At 40.4% G+C, this 24,051-nt stretch overlaps 2 protein-coding genes and 2 long non-coding RNA genes across 8 annotated transcripts in view; all 4 read right to left on the reverse strand.

Annotated features, from left to right (window-relative positions):
- LOC306818963 (uncharacterized protein) overlaps positions 1-15,345 on the reverse strand; it is a 66,947-nt gene extending 51,602 nt beyond the window's left edge. Inside the window, exons 1-4 of one of the 5 annotated variants that reach the window (XR_013778411.1) lie at positions 15,039-15,345; positions 13,759-14,331; positions 13,110-13,256; positions 12,236-12,610 (exon numbers count right to left, since the gene is read on the reverse strand). Coding sequence is in view for 1 of the 5 variants with exons in the window: in XM_079336723.1 (XP_079192849.1) it covers positions 15,039-15,041 (3 nt within the window). In the remaining 4 variants the exon portion in view is untranslated. Of the gene's footprint in view, positions 1-12,235; positions 12,611-13,109; positions 13,257-13,758 lie in introns of those variants that run through there. The other 4 variants (XR_013778412.1, XR_013778413.1, XR_013778414.1 and 1 more) reach the window with 4 other exon arrangements.
- LOC306818993 lies at positions 1,281-1,486 on the reverse strand. Its single transcript, XR_013778459.1, has 2 exons — positions 1,435-1,486; positions 1,281-1,393 (listed from the first exon to the last, which is right to left on the reverse strand). It is a non-coding gene; the product is annotated as an uncharacterized lncRNA (long non-coding RNA).
- Positions 15,346-18,871: 3,526 nt separating the features above from the next.
- LOC306818983 lies at positions 18,872-21,818 on the reverse strand. The gene is made up of 3 exons (XR_013778449.1): positions 21,649-21,818; positions 19,830-20,871; positions 18,872-19,616 (listed from the first exon to the last, which is right to left on the reverse strand). It is a non-coding gene; the product is annotated as an uncharacterized lncRNA (long non-coding RNA).
- A 499-nt stretch (positions 21,819-22,317) lies between these two features.
- The window catches only part of LOC306818941 (NLR family CARD domain-containing protein 3-like), a 109,116-nt gene continuing 107,382 nt past the window's right edge, over positions 22,318-24,051 (reverse strand). Inside the window, exon 6 of the mRNA XM_079336679.1 lies at positions 22,318-22,547. Coding sequence (XP_079192805.1) covers positions 22,361-22,547 — 187 coding nt within the window. The 3' untranslated portion in view covers positions 22,318-22,360. The remainder of the gene's footprint in view (positions 22,548-24,051) is intronic.

A 24,051-nucleotide genomic window follows, 5' to 3' on the forward strand; every position in this document is an offset into this window, starting at 1 on the left:
CGGCAAGTAAAGAAGACTAAACAGAGTTTCCGCGGGTGCAAAGCGAGATGGCTGCAGTTAGAGGACAAACTTGAACAGTGGGTTGTTGAACAGAGAGCAACAAGTAGAAGCGTCAGTACAATCACTATTCGAATGAAGGCAACAGCGCTAGCACAAGAACTTAACATCAATGAATTTAGAGTCCTTCTTGGTGCTTTCGGTTTATGAAAAGACGTAATCTCTCCATCCGCACACGAACTACTATTTCACAGCGATTGCCAGCTGACTACCAAGAAAAGCTGGCCTCTTTCTGCACATACTGCAGAAACAAGATTGCTGAAAAAAAGATCCAGCCAGGGCATATCGTCAATATGGACGAGGTGCCACTCACCTTTGATATTCCTGTGAACCGCACTGTGGATAAAAGTGGAGCACGTACGGTGAATGTTCGCACCACAGGGAATGAGAAATCATCCTTCACTGTAGTTCTCGCCTGCCAGGCTAATGGCCAGAAACTTCCACCCATGGTTATTTTCAAGAGGAAGACTTTGCCAAAAGAAAACTTTCCAGCCGGCGTCGTCATCAAAGCTAACTCAAAGGGATGGATGGATGAAGAAAGGATGAGTGAATGGTTGAGAGAAATTTATGTGAAGAGACCGGGTGTTTTTTTGTCACACAGCTCCGTCCCTATTGATCTGCGACTCCATGCGCGCACACATCACCGATTGTGTCAAAAAACAAGTGAAGCACACTAATTCAGTGCTCGCTGTCATTCCGGGTGGATTGACAAAAGAACTCCAGCCGCTAGATGTTTGCGTCAACAGAGCATTCAAAGCTAGACTGCGAACTGCGTGGGAGCAGTGGATGACAGAAGGCGAACACACGTTCACCAAGACGGGGAGACAGCGCCGGACGACGTACGCCACTATCTGCCAGTGGATCGTAAATGCCTGGGCTGATACATCAGTCTCAACTGTGGTCCGAGCTTTTAGGAAGGCAGGAATTGTCACTGAACTGCCAGACAACAACAGCGACATTGACTCGACTAATGACAACTTTGATGAGGTGGAGCCGGGCGTGTCGGAGCCGGGCGTGTTGGATGCCACACTCGCCCAGCTGTTCAATTCGGACACTGAAGAAGAATTCGAGGGATTCGTAGATGAGGAATGAACTGATAAAGTGAGCTTTACGTGTTTCTTTTGGTGTGTTTACAGTTGAACAAGGTTGGTCATATTGTGAATATGAACATTAACGCGTGATATTTGAGTTATTAGTTCTTAATCAATAACTGCTTTTTTTGAGTTATTGTTTTACACTATTACGAGTGTTACTATATTGTGATTGCACTAACGTTTAATTTACCGTAACAGCATCAAAATGTTTTTTATGCGTTTACTGAGTGGAGGAAAAGTTCCTCTCCACTATGTGAGATAAATGTTGCAGTACATGTTTTACCTTGCTGTTGTTAAAAGATAAACTGTGACACGAAAATACCGTACTAATACGGCAGAAAATAAAACAGTTTATTCAACTTTAATCTGACTGTTTTCATCATTCAACATTTTTCATTGCAACATTCCCTTTAGCGCAGCACCATCCAATGGATGCATTACGTAACCCAAGCCTCTACTGTAACGGTGCGCCTTATATATGGAAAACGTTTTAAAATATGTCATTCATTGAAGGTGCGCCCTATAATACGGTGCGCCTTATAGGGCGGAAAATACGGTACAGGAAAAAAACATTCTAGTTGCTCATTGTCTGTCACGATTCATATTTGAATGATTGGTCATTTGCTTTTTGGCTGAAGTTTACTCTACTCAGTACAGTGGGGCAATTTGTGTTGTTCTGAACATTAACAACTATTTGCTTTTCTAATGGGGAATTGGTATTTTTTGATACTAGCTATTTGTGTTTATGGTTTGAGTTTAACTACAGTGTCCCAGATTAATATGTCACTGTTACAGATGGAGGTAGCCTGTGACTTCCAGCGCTTCTAACGAGCTGATCATTGAGAACACCTGTCCTCATTGCACCCAGCCTTTGCTCATCAGCCTGGCTGCTCTATAAAAGGAGGTTCTTTCCCTCAGTTAGGCGTGTGACGGAGGGAAAGAAGGGAACGGTGCACCTGGGTCCCAAGTGCACCGTTACAGCTTTACACACCTGCCGAACATTTTTTGATTCAACCTGCCCTGACAATCCAAACGCATTTGCCGTTTGTTTGGTAATCTCCCTTCGTCTGCTAAATAATGAAGCATTTTTTAACACAGACTGCTGATTGCATGACAGTAGACTGCATTTCAATGTGAGGACGAAGTAACTCCAACAACGACAGGAGTGAGGACCAGAACATATGGACATTTTCACAAAAAAGTGCCTGAACAAGAAAACGTTGTGAGGGGACATCTACTTTTGTCACAGGCAGTGACGTTTCGAAACGCAAAACCCCGGTTATTGACGTCCACATCCAAACACAAACGAAGAATTCGCAAATCTTCACTTTGGTCGGAGAATTTTAAAAGCTTCGTTTTTGATGCTGTCAATCTGCATTTTCGTGTGGCTGAGAGGCAAAAACATCTTCCTTTAGTGAGATACCCGGCTACGTGTGGACGGGGCATCAGTTATTCTGACAATTCATCTGGAAAAAAACAACAAGTGCAGACAATTCTTTGGTATGATAGGTTAATGGGACTTGCCAATGTTTCTCAAGTGAATTTCTTTAAATTATTTCCCTGACAAGCCCTCAATTATTATGAAGGACAGAAGTCACAGAGAGGAAAACTAACAAATAGGATTTTGCACCTTCATAAAAAAACAAAAATAAGGCCTTTGGGTTTCTAAAAGGAGAGGTGGAGTTATAGGTCTCCACAGTCATCTACTAATTCTACTGAAAGAAAGTAGACGAACTAAAGAATCTGGCCTCAAACAAAAGTTGGAACCTTTTGCAACTTCTTTTGAAAGCCTCTTCCCCATTCCCAACCTTACAACACTCTTTCCACAAACAGAGAAGTCAACTGAAGGTGTTGACTCTCTGGTGTCACACGCCTAACTGAGGGAAAGAACCTCCTTTTATAGAGCAGCCAGGCTGATGAGCAAAGGCTGGGTGCAATGAGGACAGGTGTTCTCAATGATCAGCTCGTTAGAAGCGCTGGAGGTCACAGGCTACCTCCATCTGTAACAGTGACATATTAATCTGGGACACTGTAGTTAAACTCAAACCATAAACACAAATAGCTAGTATCAAAAAATACCAATTCCCCATTAGAAAAGCAAATAGTTGTTAATGTTCAGAACAACAAAGATTGCCCCACTGTACTGAGTAGAGTAAACTTCAGCCAAAAAGCAAATGACCAATCATTCAAATATGAATCGTGACAGACAATGAGCAACTAGAATGTTTTTTCCTACATGTTGGATTTTGCAATCTCTTGCAATGCTAAACTTCAACAGAGCAACCTACGGTTAGTGGAGGCAGACCGCTGCAGAAACAACAAAGGGTTTTACATTGATGTAGCTGGCATCTATGTAGAGGAGACAAGGATGACTAATATCAGGAGCTATTAGTACAGGTGCTGTGGCTAAGAGTGCTTTTATTTTTTTGAAAGCAATCCAGTACTCTGGGGTCCAATGGTAAAAGACCTTCGAGCTGGTGAAGTGTGTAAGGGGGGGCTGTTACTTACGCAACATTTCTGCAAAATTCCCTGTCATAGCCAGCCATCCCTAAAAACCATTTGAGCTCCCTGCGGGAGGTAGGCATGGGAATGTTTATAATGGCCTTTACCTTTAATAATAATACATTTTATTCAAGGACGCCTTTCATGACACTCAAGGTCCCCTTACAGAAAAAATAAAAACACAAAAAAACATTAACACTATAAACTACATAACCTTTGAAGCCATATTTAGCACCTCCCCTGTCCAACCACTTTTCCCAGGTAATCATCAGTGGCTTTAGCAATCTCAGAACTTTCTATGTTGGCAGTTAGGTTAGCTGTTTTTACCTTTCAAACACCGCTCTGACAGGCTTGAGATGTTCGGACAAGGAGTTGCTGGATACTACATAATCAATGTAAGCCTCTGTATTGTCGAGACCCTGCAATACCATGAGCATTAGCTGTTTGAAAGTGGCACAAGCGTCCCTTAAACCGATTGGCATCCTATAGTCAAACAATCCATCTGGAATCACAAATGCAGATATTTCTTTGGCATGCTGGGTTAATGCAGCCTGGGGGAACATGTGAGTGATGTTCGCTATAGTTGTTTTTATTTAAATGACCATGTGAACCTACTATTTAAGCTGAGAAAACAATGGCTGTACTTTTGGACAGCTGAATATGTAACTGTTACAGATGGAGGTAGCCTCTGACCACCAGCGCTTCTAATGAGCCGGTCATTGAGAGCACCTGTCCTCATTGCAATCAGCCTGGCTGCTCTATAAAAGGAGGTTCTTTCCTTCAGTTAGGAGTGTGACACCAGCGAGTCAACACCTTCAGTTGACATCTCTGTGTTTGTGGGGAGAGTGTGTGTATGGGGAAAAGGGTGGAGAGAAAGTTTTTAAATCGGTTTAGTTCTTCTGGGATTTTCACTCAGGAGTGGCAAAAACGTTGGGAAGCATTTTTATCATATAAAGAATGAGGCGGCAGAAAGAAGGGAGGAAGTTATTACTAAGCTCAGACTTGGGCATAGTACTTCAAACAAGATACTGCAAGAGAGTATATAATGCACTTCTTGTCAAAGGGACAGGTCTATTGTTGTCATTTTTCAGTTTGAACCAATGAGAATGCAGCATTTGGATTAAGGCCCTCCTCTTTCATCCAATGGGATGTTTCCACATCACAAGTGTCTCTCCCCCTTTCATCCAATGAGACTGCAGCATTAGGATCCTAGCTGTCTGACCAATGAGAGGATGCTCTGTCTGGATCAATGAGGCAGGAGGGGGGTCGATGAGACGCTACATTGTCTAGGTTTTAAACCAAATTAAAAAAATATATTTTAACCAGTTTGAATAAACTCATTGATCACTCAGTAAGTGAAAGAGCCGGGGTCTCTGCTCGACTCTCTACCATGTTACGGAATATTCTAACTGAACTCTTGGCACCAACTCTACGGACCCCTCTTTTCCAGGCTCTCTCACTCAAAGATCAAATTCCTATGTTGGTTTGACAACACCTACGCTCTCCAGAGGGTTGTAGGATACATGCTGCAATAACATAAAGGGAATTCCTGATCAACAAGAAACCAGATCATTTGTGGAGGTGGGAAAACACTCTCTCCCTAAAAACTTGATTAAGATGAAAGGAGACTTTTGTTACGTGATAGATGGATACTTTATTGATCCCAAGGGAAATTCAAGGCATTCAGTAGCAGTATACAAACACAAGATATTTATTACAATACACACCCACTGTCCCCCCTCATCTCTGTATACAATAAGCCCCAAACAAGATTCAGCAGCCCCTCTGTGACTAAGAGTAAACATAATTACAGATTGAACCTGTGCAGTTAACATTAGCATTAGACTTAAACTTAAATAGCATAAATGAACATAAACTGTGAAGGAGAGAAAAACATGTGCTGATTAAAAGAGACCTGTAAACCGTTAAAGAGCCTTAGAAACAAAATGCTGACCTTCTAGAAACTAGTGGTGTTTGTGCATGTACAGGGGTGTTTGAGGTAGTGCCAGAGGTGTGAGTGCAGTCAGCAGTCAATGCAGACAGGAAGGGGATGCAGCAACCCCGCTGGCGGCCGGTGAGAAGCCTTGCCCCTCGCACAGACCGAGCACGCTAACACGAAGTCTTTAATGTCCGCGCCCATCGTAGGCCACCAGAAGTGTCTCTTGATGAACTCCGTCGTGCGGGCCACTCCGGGGTGGCACACCAGTTTCGAGGAGTGTCCCCACTGAAGAACCTGAGAACGAACAGAGTCGGGCACAAATAAACAGTTAGCCGGACCTCCACCCGGGTCTGGATGATCCCTTTGGGCTTCTCTTATAAGCAACTCCACCTCTCATCATTGGTCAGCTCCTTTGCGATTATTCTTGTATCCCCGATTTTGAAACCATCTAAAAGTCTTTCTTTAGCCTTACTGTTGCTCACAATCACCTCGAATTTTTTTTTTCTCCTGTCGTTCTGCATGCCAGCAATCCCCCACATATTAGCTTTATATTGTTCATTTGTCGGGACTTTATCCCCAACTACTTCGATATTAATTGTCAAAGTTTTTTCGAATATTCTCCCACCTCTCTGTTGCTCTGCCTCCTTGCTCTCCGTCCCTTTTCCTCCTCCATTCTTTTCTTCAGCTGATTTTCCCACGCCGGTTTCTCCTCGCCGTTTTTCGCTCCTCCACCTCCTTTACCGTCATTTTTTTCACTTTCTTCAGCTTGTCTCACACTCGCATCTTCTTCATTTCTCTCACTCTCCGTTGTTTTCAGTCTTCTCTAGTTTTTCCTCCCGTTGCCTCCCTTTTTCTTCAGCGTTTTTCGCGCGCTGCTCCTCGCCACTTCCGCCCCGTATTTCTCTCATTTCTGCTTTCTTCTCATTCATTTGTCCATTTTCCATTATCTTTACCTTTCCGTAATTCTTCAACCTTGGTCCATCCGTCCTTGTTCATTTTCATCGTCATCAACTTTCCGTAGTTCTTTTGCTTTTGTTGTCCGTCTGTTTGCTCCAGCTAGCTTCATGCTAGCTGGTAGCTCACTCGCCATACTTCGGCGGCTTCACACAAAAAAAACAGTCTCAAAAAGTAAAAATATCCCCCAAACAGTCGTGACTGCTGGGGGACTGTACACACAAAAACGTGGTCTTCTTAAGGAAAAGCACGGTCTCTCACACACTACAAAAGTGGGCGTGTTCAGGGTGGTATGGCCGTAAGCCACAATGGTGTGCAGAAAAGGCCCTTTTCAACATCTGCTGCGCTTGGCCATAATGTCAAAACACCACAGAAAGATGAATTGTGTGACATTTGATGTTGTCTCGTGTAGTTGAGCACATTTTGGTCTTTTTTTTTTTTTTTTTGAAGGTTTATTTTAGGCCTTTATTGATAGGGAAGGACAGTGGATAGAGTTGGAAACAGGGAGAGAGATGCAGGAGGGTGGCCACAGGCCAGGCGTGAGCCCAGGCCGCCCGCGTGAGGAGCAAGGCCTCGGTACATGGGGCGCCGGTGACGCACTGCCACTGCTCCACCGGCGCCCCAGTGCGTTTTGGTCTTTAAAGAGGTTTTCTGACCATGCATGAATTATGATAACCTCAGTAGGGATTTTTTTTTTTCATTCATCTTTAGGCATGAAAAACAAGGTTTGAACTTTATTTTTTTCTCAACACACATTTATAAAGATATATTTATCTGTCCGCTCAGGTGGACCGCATGCATTTGTATCAACGTATGTAACAAACAAATGAATACACTTGTAAAATAAACTGTGTGAAATGTGATGTGAACTATAAAATAATATAATTTTATGCATGCATAACAAACAAAAAACACCATTGAGGAATTCACTCTCCTGTATACATTCGCAAGGCTCTCACTCGTGATCTTTCAAATGTCAGCTATCAAAAGATCCACTGCCCCAATACAAACTTACACTGAATGTTTTTTTTCACATCAAAATCAGAACTAAAATCTGATTTGTTAGCCAGGTCAAAAAAGAGAGTATACACACCACTGGCATAAAATTGAGCCTGTTAGTCTCTGAACTGAGGATAGTATGACACTAGCATCATCCTCCTCCTCACTTGAATGTGGTAATTCCAGCACTATCCTGTAGGCCTGCCTATTATGCTCTGCTCCTGAGCTCTAAGAAATATAAAGAACTTCAAGTTATATCCTAAAAACACAAACAAATTGATTTACAGGCAAAAAAAAAGTGATTATGGATGAAGTATTTTCAAGAACAGCAGCAGTAACAGACTAATTGTAGTCTAGGAATTGGAGTTAAAATATAGCTAGTGATGCTTGGCGTACACTGTAGTGGACACATGATTAATCCTAATTTTCTCCCAATATAAAATCAATACTTGGAAAATTTAGCAATTACTTGACTCTTTTGATGTTACTTGATGTCACCATATTTTTCTTACCTTCAAGGGTCTCTTTTTATAGAAGGTCTGAACAGAAAAAAATGAGCAGTTTGCTGCTTCTGACTGTCTGTCGGCCATCTCAGTTTCCCACTCTTTTTTAGTCACATGCAATGGCTGGCCAATGGATTGCAGTGTATGAGATGATGCCATAGCATCCACTGTAGTGGCTGATGTGCAGCTGTGCCATCAAAACGCATGCATATACAAGAAAACGGCTTTTGAATAGCTGTACACTGTAGTGACCTCTATGCATGAAAGGATTAAACAATTCAAGTGTCAAAACACAGACAGATAAATTGTGACATTTGATGTTGTCTCGTGTAGTTGAGCACATTTTGTTGTTTAAAGAGGTTTTCTGACTTCTGACTGATGTGTTAATTTTGTTGCACCAAACTTTAAACAGTTTAAATGAAGTTTACAATTAATCTCATTTTCAAGTCCACTTCAACATCGATGAAATTTTAGTCTGTTGCACCAGTTATTTTAAACCTGTTTTTGCAGTGACATTTAAACCAACCCTGGAGGAGGTTTATACTAGCTATATCATGTCTGCATATCTATAGTGAGTTTTCAGAGTGTTATAGATTCACAAAAGAATCTGTCGTTTACCTTTATGAAAAGGTCAGACCAGCTATGAAGCATGGAAGTGAGAGCCTGTTTTAAGCTGTAGAAGAGATGGCACAGAAAAGTTCCTGTTTTCACATGGTTGACTGACATCGTTTTGGAGCTCATAAGTCCACAGTCTGCAGAATGGTCAGCAGACTTTCAAAGGCAATTGCAAGTTTAAAGAATCAGTAAATACATTTTAGACAATGGAGAGAACGGCTGGATTCAGGAGAGCAGGTTTTTCCTGGAGTGTCCTAAATGGGGCTATTGACTGCACCCACATTCCAATTACTAACCCAGGTGGAGAGAATGGGGAACTGGTCCGTAAAAGAAAGGGCTACTGCTCGATTAATGTCCAAGTGGTGTGGGATGACCAGGCCCAGATCACACACATTGATGCACAGGTCCAGTGTCAAAACACCACAGAAAGATGAACTGTGTGACATTTGATGTTGTCTCATGTAGTTGAGCACATTTTGTTGTTTAAAAAGGTTTTCTGATTTTAAACAACACTTCAAGTGTCAAAACACCACAGACAGATGATGTAGGGATTTTCAGGAGCAAATACCTGACCAATGATTAGATTGGGTTTTATAAAATTTAGTTGTCAAATTAAATTGAATAAGTTTACTTATTAATAAAAATCAATAATTATTATTAAACTGAGTTTAATAAACCTCGGAGCACCACCCTGTAAACAGGGAACAACCAAAATATTACAAATATCAGTCTCAAAATACTTAATTAAATACCAATATCATCAATATACCTTCTGTATTCAATTGAAGGTGGGAAATCTGAACACAAAGCCCTTTCACCCAGCCTAAGTCACAATGCAAATACACAGTAATCAAACAACAACTATTATAAACCAAACTACAGGAAACAAACAAAACAAACAAGCGTGGCGTGTGAGTGAGAGAGAGATCAAAATGGCAGCGTGGTCACGTGATGGCGGACACAGAACACAGGTCTATTGTCTAGAGACGGAGTCAAACTCTGTCTCTACCTGATCTACGTTTCTGCAGCGTCTGGAAAACCACAGATCTGTGTGTGTGTCTGCTGAAAGGTGTGTGTGTGTGCGTAAAAGGTGGAGAGAGAGAGAGAACAGCGCACCTTGAAAGCTCAATCTCAGCCTGGAACTCGCGCACAACTCAGAGCATAGTTTACTGCACTACCAGAAGCCAGTGGCCGGATTTGTATCAGACGGCGTTCACACTAGTCTTTCTGATAATGAGTCTATTACCCGGTTATGAAGCGAGAGTTCACAGAGAAACACACGGGACACAGCGGCCCAAATAAAGAAAACAAAAGAGGTTTTACCCTCATAAAACCTAAGACACAGTGGTCAAACACCAAGCAAATATTATCACCGTTTCACAATAATAACTCAGTTATTAAACACACTCTCTATATCTAGCTGCCCAGACCTAGCTAAGCCTCACTTGTAACCGTTTTGTCTACGGTTGATAAAAGAAGCAACAAAAGGGTCCTTCGCTGGGACGGTCTCTAGCCGTCTCCCTGCAGTTGTTTGGAGATGGCGGCGCGTCAAAAGGGGTTGAGCAGGGCCGTGGTGTCCTCCGTCGAGCGAGGTGATCTCCGTGGATGTCCTTTCTTTAAAGGACGGAACGAGACGTAATCCTTACAGTCTCTCTCAATACCGTTTTAATACGGGAGAAATAGACGCTCTTCTTAGAGATGCGTTCAAATGGATGATCTAAGCTTGGAATTTAGGATGTCGGTATGCTTCAAGGCCTTGGATTAGCTGCGCGCCTAAACTTTTCCAGGTACGAATATTGGGATCAAATGTTCAACACCCATAAAGGTATCAACAGTCAGCAGTGGACACAATTCAACTGGAAAGTCAAAATCAATTTGAAGTTGTGTTACAGATCCCTCTGCTGCCCTCTGCTGGAGACAATGCAGTAAAACAGGTGATCTTATGCACACACTCTGGGACTGTTATTTCAAAACACTGGAAAAATATTAAAGAGGAGAAAATTATGAAAAGTGAAATTCCATGAAAGGTTAAGTTCAACCTACTTGGTGTTATACCGGATGATATTTTCACTGCTGACAGAAGATATATTGTGAATATTTTATTATCGGTCGGCAAGAAAAATAAAACAGCAACATGGAAGAATGTTAAACCAGCGAATGTGGCTGAATGGAAGCAAAGATTGAGACAAGTTTATCTCATGGAAAAAATGACGGCATTATTACAGATCATTGCATGATGTGTGTCATAACGCAGAGTTGCATCATATGCAGTATGTTTTCTACCTGTCTTTTTTTAGTTGTTTTTTTCTCTGTTGTTTTGCATCACTGATCTTGTCTCAAATTCTGTTCTATGTTTTGAGGTGAAAAAAAGATAAATAAAATTTTCAAAACAAAAATGTTTTAACTACCTTCCAGTGTCATTCCCAGCCTCTCCCATGAATTGAACCTTTCAGGGGTTGACTGGGGAGCTGTTCTTCTGGCGCTGCCACAGCATCAGTCCAGGAGATCCAGTCTAGACACGTGTGACCCGTGTGTACGTTCTGCGTTGTGTTCTGCTGTTTCGGCAATGTCTCAGGAGACAGCTTGGAGTTCTTGTATTCTGTATTCAACAGATAAAAGTACAATCAACAGGTCGTGTGTGGAGTCAAGCATCTCCCCTCTGAGCAAACTGTCAACGGCTCTGCGTTTACAATCATACATTACACATTCATTCATAATAAGTTCAAATAGAGATACATGTACATTAAATACAACATCATACACATACTTAAGTCAGAAAACCTCTTTAAGGACCAAAATGTTCTCGACTACATGAGAGAACATCAAATGTCACACAATTCATCTGTCTGTGGTGTTTTGACACTTTGTGTTGTTTAAGTCAGAAAACCTCTTTAAAGACCAAAATGTGCTCAAATACACTTCTAGACTTCTTTACTGCAATGTGCCCGCAATAGTTTATTCCATCTAATTTTATCTGACTATCTTTCTAAAATAGGTTCATATGTATAATCTGTTAGACATATATATGCTATATTATCTGAGATTATTCAACAGTGTGAAAGTAAGAACGAGGAACAGCAGATAGAAAGTGTAGAAGAAATAATGCATAGGAGGTATATTACTTACTCAACGGAAACCATAAATAAGTTAAAATGTCATGAAAATATGTTTTTAAAACTGTCCCCCCCAAGACGACCCGGCCCGCGGGAAGTGAGTTTTGACGAAATATAAAGTACAAGTGGGTCGCGAACCCGGACCCGTTGTGCGACAACGCGTAACGCTACCTCTCAGCATCATTGACCAAGTATGTTGTCCATCACCAAAGTAATTAAAAGTATGCATTTCGACAGACACACACACACACACACACACTTTACCATGTTGCTGTCCGTGGTGCTGAAAGTTGATCAATTGTATAAAGCACTTTTCAGCACCTGGTGGTTGCTCAGCTTCCTCCATGTGTTCAAATCATCCATGTTACATTTTATTTAATGCATTGACTGCATGTTATTGATTGATCATTGTGTCAGGAGAGAGAGAGAGCGATAATAGGCTATTTTATCTTTTGTCCTACCCTCTCCCCTACATCTTCTTGAAAACTGAAAACATTGAGAACACATTACTAGAACCATAAAACAAAACCCAATATGATGACTCCTTTAATCTCCCTCCTTCTTTTCCCACTCTTCATCCTTCTTCCCCTCCTCCTCCCCCTTTTTTCCCTGTCCCTCCTCAACACCTCCGGGTTTTACCATTTGAACAATACCCCCCTTGACCTGAATGTGGATTGGGAAGGGTAACGTTTTGAGCTGAACTGATAGTTCATCCCACATCTCTGTTTTTATCAGAGGCATCTCGTCACTCTCCAGCAGGAGAAGGAGCCAGCCAGGTTTGCCCTCCACTTCTCCAGCCCCCAGGCAGTTAACAAATTGGTCGGTGCAGGTGTCCTGGTGGCAAGAAACTAACATGAGTCAAAACTGCTGAATACAGTGATTGGTGCAATAATGAAATCATCATTCTTATGGCTAGCTATTAAAACAAAAACAAACAAAAAAAAAAAAAACCCAACCAGTTATTTTTTCAGACTGAATTTAGACTGCCTTACCAATTTTAAACGATAAATGTCGGTTACATATCCCTCCTTGAATTTCAATTGTACACAAATCTTAAAATGTATAGTTTTTTGTTTGAATCTCTGCATTTATATTTGCACTTTAGAAACATTCCTTACCTGAAACTGTGACTAGTTTAAGATACCAGATTAGGTAAGAAAAGAACAACCAGGAACACCAGTTTACTGTGCTGCAGACTTCGTCTGTTTTCTAACTAAAGTCAGCAAACAAGCGGGTGAAATGGGACATGAGCAAAGAGCAGAGCAGTGTAGTGTTAGCTACATTCTCTCCTATTAAAATCTATAACAAGCTGAGAGACTTCATAAAAACGTACCTGCAATGTAGTGTACTGGGTAGACTGGGCATTAAACCCATAGACACCGTCGTTCCCCTTTAAGTGACTTATAGTCAACATGGACCCAACTGCCACTGGCAAGATGGCGACCTCTCTCCATAACGTGACCTTCATCCTGGAGCTGTCCTTAAATGATAAGATAAAACAGAATTACGTTTTAAATGGGGTTGATCTAGTTTGCATACGTTTCAGAAAACAACAATGTAATGTATTGTAAATCATTCCACAACGATAGAATAAATGAGTTACCTAAAACAGGCCAAACATTCAAATTGCAAAATAACTACAATTAGTTAATAAATAAATGAAAGAGCACTGCTAAGAATCTGTCCAGTGCATTCTCATCAATCATTTCTGTTTTACTTAAAGAAATCTTTGGACATTTACTCTCGATCTCTGAAAGGAGGATTATAACTTTCATTGTTACAGGTGCTTCTATTCTCTCTATTTCAGTCCAATGCTGAAGCCATCTATGCTGCTAACACACTCTAAACAATAAGACAAAGACACAGGCTGAGAGAGAAAAGGTAGAGAAAAAAGAGTGACAGACGGAGAATGACAGACAGATTGAGAATGCTTACTAAATCTCTATTACTCTACTTGCTGCCTCGAGCACACTTTCTCTCACCTTGTCCCTCCCCACATTAACGGGTTTGATGTTGGAAACCTGAAGATAAGAATTTATTTTTTGTAATTGAACATTGACGATGCACAGATCTATGTATCAACACATTTGTGTGCATGTTGTACTGACCTCTACCACCTTCCCGTTCAAAGTGAAGAGGCCTTGCAGCCCCCTCACTTCTCTTATTGCCCTCTCTGGACTCGGAGGGGTCAGCAGAGACCCTGTATACGCAATTCCTCTGCGATATGCAGAGGAGCACTTTTGAAAAGGCGTGTGTCACTGGTGATTGAAACACCATATGGAGGAGCGGACCCATGGAGTCTGTAGGAAGGATATACCCTTGCCCCAACTGAAACTTTAAAGTAACAGATTCAAATAGGGTGGTCTTTTTAACCGTCTGTCCATCTGTGAACACAACAACCCTATTAACTTTTTTTAATGAGGGTAGCACCTCCTCTCCCTCAAAAGTCCATTTCAAGGCCCTCACCTCAGTTTTTTCTTCCAGAAAAGAAATGTGAAGCGGGGGGGTTTGAAGTAGCATGGGTGATGCTGGTCACACACTTGGGTTATTTTCATCTAAAAGAAAAAAAAAAAGCAAATACATTTTGTTAAAAAGGATACGCTCAAATACATACTGTAGTATTACCAATAATAATAAAAGTTGCAATCATTTTTAATGTCATTTTAATTATCTATAATTGTCTTTGTACATTAAATATATACAGTATCATTAAAATGATATCAAAAATAAAATTCAGAAAATAATGAACACAATTAATTATAATAAATAATATTTTAACTTAATGCACAGCTATACTGTTATTATTTTAACATATATAATACAATTATTTAACCAATCTCTTTTTTTTATCTACCATTTTGTAAATTCCTCATGACTGATTCACGGCAGCCTCACAGCCCCTCCCTGTATGTGACCGACTCTTTGTTAATGTACCAGCTTGTCCATGTATTTCAGCATTTACTCATTCATGATACAATCCTCTCTGTTATATAACATTTGGCAATTAATATAAATAGTTAATATATTGAGCTATTAGGAAGACTATATTGAACCAACATTTGAGTGAAGTCAAAAGAGTGGCAACTTGCTTCATTTTAATTTAGTTCTAACTTTGTTTTCTTGGACTTTACTCGACATCTAAATGTTACATATCTTAATCTGTATTATATTCTAAGCAATGAATATACAATAATATATACACATCAGACAATAAGCTAACATTTCTAGCATAAAGGCTATAATTAGAAAATCTTCTCCTTACCATTGTTTCTCTCTCGATGGATGATCAAAGACTGACAGGTGCCTTTCAGCAGTTGAGAGCAGGACAGACAGTTTGTACACGATTGGTCAAAGTTTATGTTGCTATGTGAAAATTGTTTGTCCAGACAATGAAAGTAGCCAATCAAAACACTATCTGAAAACCCATTATACATCAAAGCACATTTTAGTGTTTGATGTTACCCACTCCACCGGACACACACACAACTGTTAAAAACTTCACAGAAACTTCAAAGTCAAAGTTATGAGGCTTTGAAGGAGGTTGAACACTTTAACATTTCTCCATTCATTTGAATAGCGACTCATTTTGTATAGACTGCATGAGAAGTGGTCTGCTGGGAGGAGGGAGCACAGAGAGAGAGACAGGAAGAGACTGAACAGACTGGTCAGGAGGGCCAGTTCGGTCCTGAACTGACTCTGTAGAGGAGTCAGTCCCCCCCCCCCCGCCACACACACACACACACCCCTGCATGACACATTAGCAGAAGAGCTATAAACAGTGTGAAGTGTGTGTGAGACATTTGAAGTAACATTAAGTTTAAAAACTTCATAAACCAGTAGTGCAGTGGCAGCATGTGTGTCACCATGCATAGAGGCCACACAGAGAACCAGGGTTCAACTGTGGCCTGTGGCCCATCTCCCACATGCCTACCCCCTCTCTCTCCCTCATTTCCAAAAAAATCCACTTTCTCTCCAAATGCAAGCCTGAAAAATGTTTTTAAAAAAAAAAAATCACAAGTAATTGGAGTTTGACTTTCATGTATTTTTAAAATGACCAGATAGATAAGACCACACTTGGGTAGTATAGCCTAATAGTTACCTCCTCTGTAAGTTGTGTGTGTGTGTTGGTTTATATGGTATCGACTGACAAAACACCTGACATTTCACCTGGGGAAAGTGGATATTTGGTATTAGGGTGACACGGCCAGTGTCGGCCTAATTCAAGACTTGTTTTTACATTTTTTTGGGTCAAAAATAAATATTTTTTCTCAAAAACAAGTGCAAAATGAGCCCACTACACAGCTGGGATAATAATCAGATGTTGATTCATTTCTAAACATCATATAAATAAATGTGATTTTTTGGAATACCCAGACCTGTAATTTTGTGTGTGTGTGTTGCATCCAAACGGCAATTTTAGATTTTTTTTTTAAATTTACACACACTCACACACAAACCCGGAAACAAGCTGACTTCATTTGAATGTGGGCGTGTCTGAGACCGGAGTCGCGGGAGACTTTTCTGGCTGTGAAAGTTAAGGTAAGCAACACATTTATATATTTTCTGACATCTGGTGTAAGTTTGAAATGAAGTGTAAGGTAATTTATTTAAGCGCTCCGGTAACTTGTTAATGGTACTTTCACTGAAAATAACGCGATATTTAATGCACGTTAAAATAAAAGGGGGATTTAAACAGTTACGTTACTGACAATGTCCAATTCCTATCCCTAGTGTGGCGTTTTTAGTTTACAAAATGTTATTAGACCGGAACACTTTACTCTACTTGTACCTGTAACAATGACAATAAATGCATCTGATTCTGATTCTCTGCTGATTTTACTTTCATTAGCGAGAGCTGCTGCGTGTCTGGTTAGAGTAGCTGTGCACCGACGCGCACGTGATCACGGCTTCCCGTGGGCCTTTAAAGCCACAAGTAGACCTGCTCTGATCAGCTACAATCAGCTGGGTCCTTATATACTATTAATTGTTTCATTAAAAATCAGACCAAATAGGAAAAGCAATTATGTAAATAACAATGTCCCTAAATTATTGTGAGTAGTGTGTATACAAGTTTTCACAATGTAACCTTTCCATCAGCAGAAAATCTACAAAGATGTACACTGGAATAAACACTAACATAATAAATCAAAATTCAACTCAGTCACTAAAAAATCATTTTAACTTACATAATGCATGTATGCAAGACAACTCTAAAATGTAAAGTTTCTGTGTGGAAATCACATTTTTACTGTAGTGAGCTTTCACATGGATGCATGCTTTTAAAGGTGCTATATAAATATAGTTATTAATACTATGTCTCTGTCTAGAAGGTGATTATGTTAACCCTCCCTCTGTCTCTGGACACATAGGGTTACAGTACACACAGGAATGCAGAGGCGGAGGCGTTTAAACCCAAAGGAAGATGCAAGGTGCTGTATTGCCTCTGGGAAGGACAAAGGTGACCTCGATGTCAGGTTCATCAGCTCTTTTAAGGGTAAGATAGGTCTGACTAAGGACTGTTGGCCTTATAAAATGTCCTGGTTCTCCTGACTTCATCACTTGTTTGTGTTTTAATAGGGCGGGGCGTCTTTGCTTGTGCTCCGTTTGAAAAAAGGAGACTTCCTGTTGGAGTATCGTGGTGAACTAATAAGCAAACAAGAATATGAGAGGAGACAGCGAGTTTATCACAACAAGCTGAAGGTCTTCATGTTTGAGTTTCGCTATAATGGAACATTTTGGTGGTATGTATTAAAACAGCTTTATTTCAGTGACTTAACACAGAGCATTTGATAGTGCAGATCTTTATAGGCTCTTAATCCATAAAATATACATGTGCATGCTTTGCAAAAACACTTGAAAAAGGTGAATATATGTAGAGCTTCAGAGTGCTCTTGAACAGCTCATAACTAGGTTTTAATAAAAATAATAATAATAATATTGATGATAAATGAAGCTGTCACAATGCTGTGATGAAAGGTAAACACTTAGATATCTACCCTACATGTGCTTTACTCACGTTAAACACTTGACTTATCATACGTTTGTTTTAAAATGCCTAAACAGCCGTGTGCTTTATCTTCTTTAGTAAAAACTTCAGATGATCTATTCATATTTATTTTATTCAACTTTCTACTCGGTCCACTAAAGTCCTATAGTCCACTGTCAGTTGTTTACATTCTTTCCTTGTTAGTGAACTTCGTGGGTTTTAGATTTGTGTCTCTAATTATCAAGACTGTTTTCATTTTAAGATGCTTTACCAAATGAGTGCATCAAGACTAAATATTCATTTTGGAGACTTGGACCAATAATCTACCAGAATTGTTCTCCAAGTATTTCATTTGCGGCATTTGGTGCTTTTTCTGAAGTATGAAATCAGATGATAATAATAATAATAATACATTTTATTTGTAAAGCACTTTACATTTTTAAAAATCTCAAAGTGCTACAGAGTTTAAAAGGATAAAACAGGTTAAAAAAAAAAACATAAAAAAGCAAAAAAAGGTTACAGAAAGGCTTTTCTAAAAAGATACGTTTTGTCGCAAGAGCGCGGGGATCTCGGCTAAGCAGTTGGCATTTTTAGGAATTATTTTAATATCCTAGTTTGTTGCTCTTATTTACTACTTGACCTTGAAACCTCGACACTGCCTCACTTTGATTGCTTGGTCTGGGCCGAGTGTGAATCTCGTCAGGAGGACCAATAACTGCCTTTCATCAAGATATCGCTGCTGCCTTGAACTAGAACATCACTATTGGTTATTAGGAGCGGTTAAAGAAATACACAGTTTATTCAGCTTTTATACCTTTTTAAAGTTATTGAGTTATTACAGTGTTGAAGTCATTCCCCTCTATGGTCAGATCAGAGGCTGTTAATACTGGAAAGGCCTCCTTCACAGCCGTTACCTGGAGGGGACTCTCCTTGGGTCTCTCACACCCTAGTGGGTCCTAACCACTTTAAAGCGGAGTGTCCCTCCCCAGTCTATGCTTCCTCTCTGGTATTGGAACAATGGGGACAAAAAGCTTCTTACCTTAGTCTTCTATCCCTTTGGTCCGTCGTGGTCCAACAAGAGGAAAATATAAGATCTAAAAGGAAAAGGGTTTTTGTTGGAAAGTCCTTACAATGGAAGGTTTCCTTTTATTTTATAATAACACAATTGATTAAACACAGAGATTACAAAATAATACAAATCCTACAAAAGAGTGCTATTCTCACAATGAGTGACTAGAGCTAAATAAAAGAGAATATAAGTCAGCTGATCACAGGTGCAGAACAAGTGTAGAGCAGAAGTCAAGTCCCACAAAGGAAGACTGAACCAGAGAGAAGCTTGTGCTTCCCTCCTATATACTCTGGTTGACTCTCAACATTTACATCATGAAAATTTAAATATTCATTTTGGATTACGTCAAAAGGAATGTAGCAAAAACAAGACATATATGGTTATATGTGTGTTTGTCATGCAGCTGCAGGACACTCCCTTATCTCTAACAGGGCACTTCTACGCACCCCACTATGTGAGCAGTCCAGGACCCCCAATAAGATTTACAGCCTGCACTTACACAAGCGGTTTTATGACCGCCAACTATTCTAACACATAATAATATGACACTCCTTACAATGTTATAAGTACACATTATGCATGTAATACATCTTTTTATGATAAGGTTTATAAAAGTTAAAATACGACTATTGTGATGAGCTAAATTCAGCCTGAACTCAGCTTGAGTGAAAATTCTCCTGTGAGGGGTCAAAGTGTCAGCCGAGCTTTCAGCTGTTGACGATGAGCAGTCTCCCTTGCTTCAGACCGGTGTGGTGAATCATCTGGGATCTTTCAACAATAGAGGGCTACAAGAGGAACACAGAGAACATACCACCTACATCAAACACAAACGGGAAAAGGAAACTGACTTCCACATCTGTGAAGAAGCTTTTGGGAAAATACTGTGAGTTTGAGTGGAAGATCACAAGCTCCATCTCATGGAGAACATTGGGTTGGAAGAGTCTGATTAGATACTTTATTAAAGCTGTTCAGAAATCTCATGACAGACTCTATCTCACTTCTCTTCAGTTCTATCTCCTGGCTCCTTGGCCCAACCCCACGTAGTTCTAGACCGGCCGTGTTAAGGATGGTCCCAAAGCTCTTATACTGAAAGAAGGAGAGAGGAGGGAGATCTGAGGAGAGAGCTGACTTTACCCAAGTCTTTTTACTGACAGACAATATCTCTGTGCATCTCTGCTGGGAGGGACTAAGACACAAGTGGAGGACACTTGGATGCAATGAAGGGAACTGAGATGTACCCATAGACTCTTCTAGCTGCTGGAGGAATTGTGGCTCACAGGAAGCAAATCACTACCACCTGTTCTGTCCTAAAAAACACAGCTTCTGCTTTGAGATCCACAGAGAACCAACAGATGTCTTTAAAGTCAGATGTTACCCAGGAATGGGAACAAGTCTTCCTTGCTAACCTCCATTCATCCACTAAACCAAATACTCATTTGGAAGCCTGAGCATTGCTGGCAGAAAGGCCATAACAAAGAAATGTTCCTCCACCAGTGGAAGACTGCTACCATGTAGTTCATGGAATCTATTCAATGACACAGATCACTTGTTCTCTGAAGCTTCACAAAAACTCATTTGAGGATCTCTGGATAAAATGAAAATCCTATATCTCCCCTAAACTCCCATCTTTTCTTTCAACTGCTTTTCCTTTAGTTATGAACCCCTGTATACTTTGTTTTTGTCTTTGTTTTTCTTTTCAGTGGGAGATCATCTCATCTCTTACATCGGATTTATTTTGTTCTGTGTTAAAGCACAAAAACATAAAAGGAGGAATCACTCTATTGTTTAAGCACAAATTACTGTACTGTACAAATGTCTCTGAATATGTGTGATTACAAATAGAATTGAATAAAAGAAATATGATTGAAATGAAGTGTGAGCTGATTCCTCTGTCAGTCCCTGATGGATGAAGCTCTCCTCAGCTTGCAGAGCTTCTCCACACACAAGATGGTGGAGGTTCCTCCTCTGTGGATCATCAGCTGCTCCTCTCTGCTCCACCAGAGTCCTGATCACTCACATTATCACTGAGACCATCTCCATCTAATGAGAGAAGAAGAGAGATGACAGAAATCATTTTCATCAGCTGTGAGTCATCAGATTCCCCCACAGCGCTGTAACTAAGCTCCGCCCCCACTCCACCTTTGGACTTTAACACTGAACGGTTTCATGTTGGTGTCTGAGTGTGAGTTTACACTGAGTTATGAGAGCTTCACGTCCACACACACTCAGACACACACAGCGTCGTTCTGTCCTACCAGCTCTGACAGCCGACTGTTCTCCTCTCCACTTTAAAGAGTCAGAGCAACACATTCAGTTCAGAGAAGAAACAGGACTTAATATAGTCAGGTCAAAGGTCAACTAACCATGGGAGGAAAATAGAAGAAGGCGTAGTTTGGACATGAATCCTCTCTGATGTTTCTTTGTTTCTGTCAGTTGTCCTTCCTGCATTTGTTCCTGCAGCTGTGTAACTTTAGTCTTTGAGCCTGTTTCTCTTCAACTTCTTCATATGATTCATATCGTTTGTTCACAGTCTGTGAGATATTGTGATAGGTTATATGAAGATAGCTCCGCCCCTTTTATGAAACTCTCGGTTGACTTCTCAGGATCATCACCAGCTTCATGTGACTGTTCAGCACCATCTCTTCTGTCAGGGTTAGTGAAGCCAGATCACAGAAAACAAACCCTGAGTATGTTGAACTCTCTTTGGAGCAGAGAACCAAGAAAAGGATTTCTCCAACAACAAACAACAAGAATGTATACATGTATATGTATGAGCTGATATGTGGAGGGTTTACTAAAGAACACTGAGAGACTGACCTCAGAGTCTTCAGTCCATAGTTTGGATTCTTCTGAAGATCACTCAGCAGCTTCACGTCTGAATCCTGCAGCTCGTTGTCTCTCAGGTCCAGCTCTCTGAGATGGGAGGGGTTGGACTTCAGAGCTGAGGCCAGAGAAGAACAGCTGATCTCTGACAACCTGCAGCCCCTCAATCTGAATAAAGAATAAAAGAAGAATAAAAATGATGTGTAATCCAGTCACATGTGTTCAGGTTGTGATGAGTATCTCAACATCACTTTGTCCTGATGAATCAAGTTTTCTCTAAATGATTAGAGGATCATTTCTGATTGTGTATTCACTAAATCTAAATCCTCCAAATGTCAGCTCAACATTCATCCACCTGTTCATGTGCACAGATGAAGAACAGGCTGCTGATCTCAGTCAGCTCTGTGATGTTACTACATTTATCAAATCACACATTATTCAATCACAAGTCTTCATGATTTCACTTCTTCACAGAACCAGAGGAAACTAGAGGCTTCATGTGCACCTTGTTCAACTTTACTTCACAGAGTCACAAAAACATTTTCACATCAAATCTCTAAATTATTCAGCAACTTCAAGAATAAGAAATCTCCTAAATCATTAAATATCCAGAGATTTAAATTCAGACAAATACTGAAAATATATTAATCCTGAAATGTGCAACAATGGAGGATGTGGATTGAAATGATTCAAATGAATGACACAGTCAGTGATCTGACCTCAGAGTCTCCAGTCTGCAGTTTGGACTCTGCAGATAATCACACAGCAGCTTCACTCCTGAATCCTGCAGGTTGTTGATGCTCAGGTCCAGCTCTCTGAGATGGGAGGGGTTGGACTTCAGAGCTGAGGCCAGAGAAGAAAAGCTGATCTCTGACAACCTGCAGCTCCACAATCTGAATAAAGAATAAAAGAAGTAAATGTAGATGACAGTGAGCTTTATACATGAATGTGTGATGTTGTCCACATGAACAGGACTTCATAGTGATTAATTCATGTTTTTGTACTTCCTGATCATTCTTAGATTGAAACGTACAATATGTTGAATTTTATTAGAATCTTTACATTTAAATATCTGAATTAATTTCAAATGGACTAAACCCATGTTATATATCCAGTGTTTCATGGTTTACAGCTTTGAGGGGGGAGGACTGAAGTTTGAATTTTGACAATAACAGTCAACAATGAAGTCTTGAAGCATTGTGATGCTAAAGTGTTTGTTCAGCATGCTGGTAACTGTAAGAGTGGACTGAATCTATTTGATATTAATATGAGGCTGTGATAGAGCTGTCACCTTTCTCTCCTCCTTTCTTCTCTGAGGGAGAAACTCTTCATCCTTACATTTGGACTTTAGGAGCTCTCTTAAGGACTGACATGCTTTGTGAATAACCTTGATCTTTACCAGGATCTAGTCTTTAATCTAAGTAGAAATGTAGCTGCAGCGTGTTCCAGCTCCAGCTGTCTGCCACTGTGGCTGAAACTTCTCTTCTCCCTTCTGTTGTCCTCGTGCCCTGCTGTCACTCTCCACTCTTCTCAGGACTTTTTTCATTTCAATCTTGATTTTAACCCGTCTGTTGTCGGGATCTGATGCTTTTAAAGCCTTTAACCAAAAGTCTTTTTCATGACAGAAAGCCTGGGCTAAAATCTGTGTGCCAGTGCACAATTCAAGTGTAGCGAGCGCTCACAGGAGTGACAGCAGTGAAGCTGTCGGGTACGTTGACAACACGTCCAACTTATTAAAGCAGTCAAAAAGATAGCACGCCAACGTGAACATCACTGCAAGCAGGAACAAAGAGAGTGTGGAGCAAAGCCAAGTCTCCTTTGCATTTAAACAGCCTCTTGATAATAATTCTGAACGGGCCAAAGACATAACAAACACCACTGCTGTTTTTATTACAGTGGATTACATGCAGAATGGGACTTTGTGTTTTTACAGCTTCTTATATTGACAGAGGGAAATATGAATAGTTGTGAGATGAAACTGTCCCAGCTTTATTTTGTGCTCTAAAAAGTGCTGACTTCATAAACAGAAAGGTGTCAGTGTTTGTCTCTGTCATTTAAAACATTTTTTTATATATACTATAGGCCAGGGGTGCTCAATTCGTCTATCGTGATCTACCAGTCGATCGCGAAGGCAGTGTTGGTAGATCGCAAAGCATTATAAAGTAGACGTCAGCCTATCGTCGGTCCTCACTATGAAAAAAAAAACGGCTCCGCGCCTCCATATATTCCTCTTAAGTTTCGTTTCATTAAAACCGAAAGTAAAGACGGTCGCGATGTTACTGTATTTGCTGAATGAATATTAAGGTTCAAGGTTCTTTATTTGTCAATTCCAAAATATGTCAGACATACAGTGAAATCGAAATTACGTTTCCCCCCTCCCCACGGTGCATTGTTGAT

Source organism: Symphodus melops (assembly GCF_947650265.1).
Source record: "Symphodus melops genome assembly, chromosome: 23".
NCBI classification, from domain to species: Eukaryota; Metazoa; Chordata; class Actinopteri; order Labriformes; family Labridae; genus Symphodus; species Symphodus melops.